Genomic DNA, 4,902 nt, shown 5'->3' with positions numbered 1-4,902 from the left:
GACCGTCTGGAATGGCAGAGATGGGGGAGTGGATAGGGCAGAAAGAGGTGTATGGGCTGCATCTTGACTCCTGATCGGCTGCGGTAAGCTCGCATCGGAGCATCGCTGGTATCTCCCATGTGGTGTTGCCTTCTCTGTTGCATATATATGTTGCTGACACAAACTGAAGCCGCAGCCCTTTTACTGGCAGCCTATGTATCACCTGCACAATCTTGTGCAAAACGAGGCAGCGTGGAGCTTGGCAGTACCAGTTTCGAGACCTTACCGAGGGCGCCGCCACTGCGATAGCGGGGTTTCAAATCATACAGGTTCTCACTTCTGTTCTAGGATAGGGTCTAATTTGAAGCATCGCATGTCACAATTGGACGTACCCACGCCTGCTTCCAGGATGTTGCGAATCATCTCACAGTTTGAACTTGTCAGCTCAGCTCGGTTCATCAATTCTGGGCCCACCGGTGAGTGACGTGTGACTGGGAACATTGCAGATCAGCGCACGATCCATCAATCCGATGGCCTCAGATGAATGTCTGGCCGCATGAAGGCAATCTCGTGGACACATTCTTTCTTGATGGCCGGCCTTCTTCACTAATCATTAATCTATTGTAGAATTTCGAACAACTTCCGGTGCATCTCAAGCACCAAAATTGGTCTTGATTAATGAACTAGCCCAAGTCTGTATCTGACCTCAGCACAATCAATACTGTGTCTGGACTCATTCCTCCTGCACGTATGCTGACATTCTCAACTTCTTCTGGCTGTCGTGAGACCATCCTCAGCTGATGGATGAATTGAGAAGCTTACTGGAGTGGTGCACAGTAGGGTGCCCACTGCCGAGTGCTTGTCTCTACACCAGCACTTGTACTGCTTGCACTCGAGTCTCGAGTGAAAGATATATGCAAATGCAATCCCATTCCTCAAAGTGACCCATGTCGCCTCAGCTGAGCATACCCTTCAATGTTCCGAGTATTCATCCTGACTTCCTGACATCATGTTCGGCGGAAGTGTGCAGGTGAGTTCATTGAGCGGTCTTCTCCCGCTTATATTGATGTGGCTCAAGGAACGTCAGACTCATGGCACCAGCGGTAAGGTTTGCCAATGATTTCTAAACTTCCTTGTGTCGCACGGCATGGTGATGGTGAGAAAGCACGAGAGTAACACATTAATAATAATTAGGGAGACAGACGTTGGCGGCATCTGACCTTCTCCCCCCTTCCCTCCTACCTAGATTCTCACCCTTCATGCGCGCATGTTCGTCTCCACCGCTCTCACTTTGTGCTGAATTCAACTGTCCAATCACTCGTCGTGGTCATGTTCGGTGAGTACCACTCACGTCTGATCCTTGCTGACCACCTTGCTTTCTGGGAATGGTGTGGCATGTGCAGAATATCACATCCAGGTCTGATCGTGCTTGTGCCCCGGTCCCGCACCATCTCATTCGGTAAGTGCTTTCAACGATCGCTTACCCTGTTTGGTTTGTACTCACGTTTCCGGTGCGCAGACACGTTCTCGCTGCTTGCAAAATGTGCAGCCTGTGAATCGATCAGCAATCAAGCAACAGAGTCCTAATTGAGAAAGACGGTCGCGCTCTCCCACCCTCGGTCAACAATTCACAATCAGCCGCTTCGATTGTCAGTGCGCAGCGTGCCGCTTCTTTCACTGATGGACCGATAACAATAACGTACGCACCGCACCTCTGTCCTTATTCATGTGCTGACAACCTAAACGCGCTCACGACAGGACTACCGCGAGAGTCGGCTGGCCAGCATGAGGCCGCTGAACATGCGAGATGAACCGTCGCCTAGTCCATGCTGCCATGCCTGTGTCTGACACCGCGACGGATGTCTCCAGGTGGTGGCATTAACTGACACAAGCTTCTCCCAGACAGTACACGGCCACTGCGTCAGCTCATCACGACCAGGCGGAATGCACCATGTCACCATGTGCAGGTCTCCACCAAAGTACATCGGCATGCATACGCAGCTCCTTGCTCAGTCGCTGACACGGACAGGCTCACTGAAACTCGCCAGGATGTTCCCTCATCTTGTGGGTCTCGCATGCCCGCACGTGGCGAAACAGCCAACCCGTTCGTGTCATCCTTCCGGACGGACACGTTTTCCAAGCAGCACGCAGCCGCTGCCCTCATGAAGTCCACTCGCGATGACCTCATTTCCATCCCTGTAGAAACCATCGATGACTTGAGCATAATTGTTGAGGACAACCATCGCCACTGTGTTCGTAAATACCGTCCTGCCAGTGTACCCATCACACACCTGCGTTCGATGCAACCATCGACGCATCCTCGTCGCTCAACCAACCCGAAGACGGCTGTCAAAGCCGCTAAACGATTGCTGCCACGACATTGAAGACTCACTCGTCATGGCACGGCACCATGTATGCGAATCTCCACCCGACCGTCAACGTGGATGCTTCGCGAAATTGATGCAAATGCGCCGACTACAAATCCTCCAGCCCGAACTTACCCCGTGCACAGCGCGTTTCCGGGGCTAGCATAGATTAACACCACTCCAACTTGCCCACGCCTGTCTTTCCCAGACAGCGCACGGCGGCCACCGTGACATCCGTTGAGGAGTCTCCGGACGCGGTGTGCCGCTCTTCACTTGACCACCAATACCCACTCCTCGCAGGACCAATGGATACGTACCGACAGCAAACCTCCGACCGGACCTTGGACGCAGCGGCATCCGTCGCTCCTCGCGTAAGTCCCGTCCATACGATTTTCTGGGTAGACCGTCGATGACGCTGTTCCCGGCCCAGACTCGCTATCTGGACTGTCATGGTACGCTGTGCATGTCGATCGATCGTGGCTGTCTGACCAGTGAGTAATTGATACGCACCAGGACGACTGACACACGCGGACAGCAAGCCCATCCGATCTGGACACCGTTCCGTCCACCGCCTCTTCCGTAAGTCCACTCGCACACCTCGCCTGTCGCCCGTCGCTCATGCTCTCCGTGCAGACTGCGTTCATTCGCCTCGCAAGCAGGTAAGCCTGCACCCGCCGGTCTCGCAACCACGTCCTCACCCCACATCATGGCCAGGCCACCCGGACAGATCAAGACCGAGGAGAATACAGTCGAAGGGTTGTGTTTGATGGGTGGATGTAATAGGGTAGAGGAAATGGCATTGAGGCAAGCGTCGGAAGGACCGATGACAGCGAGCGTGAGTGATGGGACGCGGCGCAGCTGGCGAGTTGGCGAGCACGCTTGAGATTGGTGAGAGCGTGCATGATCAGCGGCGCACGATCGGTATGAGATGCAGAATAGCAGCTCGATCCTGTGAGAGGGCGACAAGGCCCACTCGAAGTGGGATGAGTGTAATGGAGGTCGATTCTCACGCGTGCCATCGCCTCCGCGCGCGATAAGCAGTGAACACGAGAGACGAGATGCGTGCTCGCAGCGCACACTAGCACCATCGCACGACGTGTCTCGAGGCATTCAATTGGCCCACGATGGCGATGCGGTGTGCGGACGCGCAAGGGGTTCACGGTGAGACATTCGCCCGCGGGCAGCAGGACCATGCGGCGTCACCGTCTCGGACTGTGCTCGCGTCCTCAATTCACATCATGGCCTACATGCTGAAAGCCGTCCGGAGAATGGAGAAGAACGTTGAATTGAAAATGAGTAGTACGGGGAGGGAACATGGGAGTGGAAACAAAAGAGACGAGCCTGAGAAGTGCCCATACCGACTGCATGTCACACGTCCCGTCCAGCGCCGCATCGTCCAGCAGCATTGCCCGTGAAGCAGATAGCAAGGCGCGTCGCCACAGCGTTAGCATCGCGACGCAAGCTCGTTGAGCTCCGGCATCTCCAGCTCGATGATGGTCGCGTTCTTGCCTTGGCAAGTCTGCACCACCCTCACCTGATTGTCGAGTGGAGGTCCTGCAGCGTTATCGGCAGCGCCGAGAGTGGCATGTACGTCGTCCTCAATAGATGCATAGGGGGCATTCTCGACCAGTGGCATGCGCCGCGGGATGCGCTTGGGGAGAGATCGCGGTTACTGGTTTGTTTGCCGTTGGGGTCGATCGACGGGTGCCACCGTTGAGCGCATGCCATCTCAGCTTGCCTGTCCCCACGGCATCCGTCGGTCAGCTTTAAGCAGTGCAAATAGGCTGCGTGGCGCATATACCCGATTCTCAGTCATCATCATCCTGACTCCATCCGGATCCCGATACCTTAATATTGCCATGCCTCGTGGCTTCCATACCCTCCAAGTTGCCTGTGCACATCCGCCGCACAGCCATACCCGGATCCACCGTCACTAATGCCGCTTGAATATCCTCGACTCCGCCCCTGTCAAGCAAGCAATCTCATTAAGGCACGTCCGTTCTGAAGACCCCATCAGCATGTGGTCTCCATTCGGACGAAACACCATCGACCAGCCATGGGAGGTCGTCGGCTCCAAGAGCGTTGAGCCCGTGCCGACATTCGACGACCACGACGGTGAGTTTGGCTATGCGATCGGAATCACCTCAAGCTGAGCTTTTGCATTTGCACGACAGACCTGGACAGCATTTGCACGACAGATCTGGACATCGTGCGCGCGAGCCCGACTGACATCAGCGCGAAGAGCGTGTTCGACGTCAAGCCGCCGTTCGTGCACGCGACCGCAGACGCTGCTCACCCACGCAGGTTCGATCTGGGAAGTGCGCTGCGCACCGCACTCGCGCCTGCTGAAGGAGGCCGCGCGCCTCGGGTACAACGTCTTCCTGCTCGAGGGGTGAGTCCTTCACCCCCGATGCCCATGCACTTTACCAAGTTCTGCCATCACAGCTGGTCAGTCACCCTCATGCGCAAGCACGTCCATACGCCCCCGCCCTCTCCGCCCCCTTCTGCCTCGTCCGCCGCCCCGCTCTCCCTGTGCCGCTCTTCCAGCACCCCTTCC

The 4,902-nt window shown here is 55.9% G+C and overlaps 3 protein-coding genes across 3 annotated transcripts in view; 2 read left to right on the top strand and 1 right to left on the bottom strand.

Moving 5' to 3' along the window:
* Positions 1–1,288: 1,288 nt before the first annotated feature.
* LAESUDRAFT_726220 (uncharacterized protein) lies at positions 1,289–1,585 on the top strand (the record flags this gene model as incomplete). The annotated part of the gene is made up of 1 exon (XM_040908986.1): positions 1,289–1,585. A coding segment is annotated over one exon (264 nt), but the record flags the coding sequence as incomplete, so codon positions are not given.
* A 993-nt stretch (positions 1,586–2,578) lies between these two features.
* LAESUDRAFT_193578 (uncharacterized protein) lies at positions 2,579–3,693 on the bottom strand. Its single transcript, XM_040901519.1, has one exon. It carries the CDS (start codon positions 3,453–3,455, stop codon positions 2,793–2,795), a length of 663 nt encoding a protein of 220 aa, XP_040764128.1. The 5' UTR covers positions 3,456–3,693; the 3' UTR covers positions 2,579–2,792.
* Positions 3,694–4,363: 670 nt separating this feature from the next.
* LAESUDRAFT_653631 (uncharacterized protein) overlaps positions 4,364–4,902 on the top strand; it is a gene marked incomplete at both ends in the record, with an annotated part of 1,418 nt that continues 879 nt past the window's right edge. The window contains one exon of the mRNA XM_040904437.1: positions 4,364–4,460. Within this exon, the coding sequence (XP_040764127.1) occupies positions 4,364–4,460 (97 nt within the window). The remainder of the gene's footprint in view (positions 4,461–4,902) is intronic.

Source organism: Laetiporus sulphureus, assembly GCF_001632365.1.
Source record: "Laetiporus sulphureus 93-53 unplaced genomic scaffold LAESUscaffold_21, whole genome shotgun sequence".
NCBI lineage: Eukaryota > Fungi > Basidiomycota > Agaricomycetes > Polyporales > Laetiporaceae > Laetiporus > Laetiporus sulphureus.
Note: the sequence above shows the minus strand (reverse complement) of the source record. Positions and strands in the feature narration are given on the sequence as shown.

What these genes read in the sequence shown, in the direction of transcription:
- LAESUDRAFT_193578 (XM_040901519.1), bottom strand. Translation starts at nt 3,455, where the DNA reads ATGCCTCGAGACACGTCGTGCGATGGTGCTAGTGTGCGCTGCGAGCAC.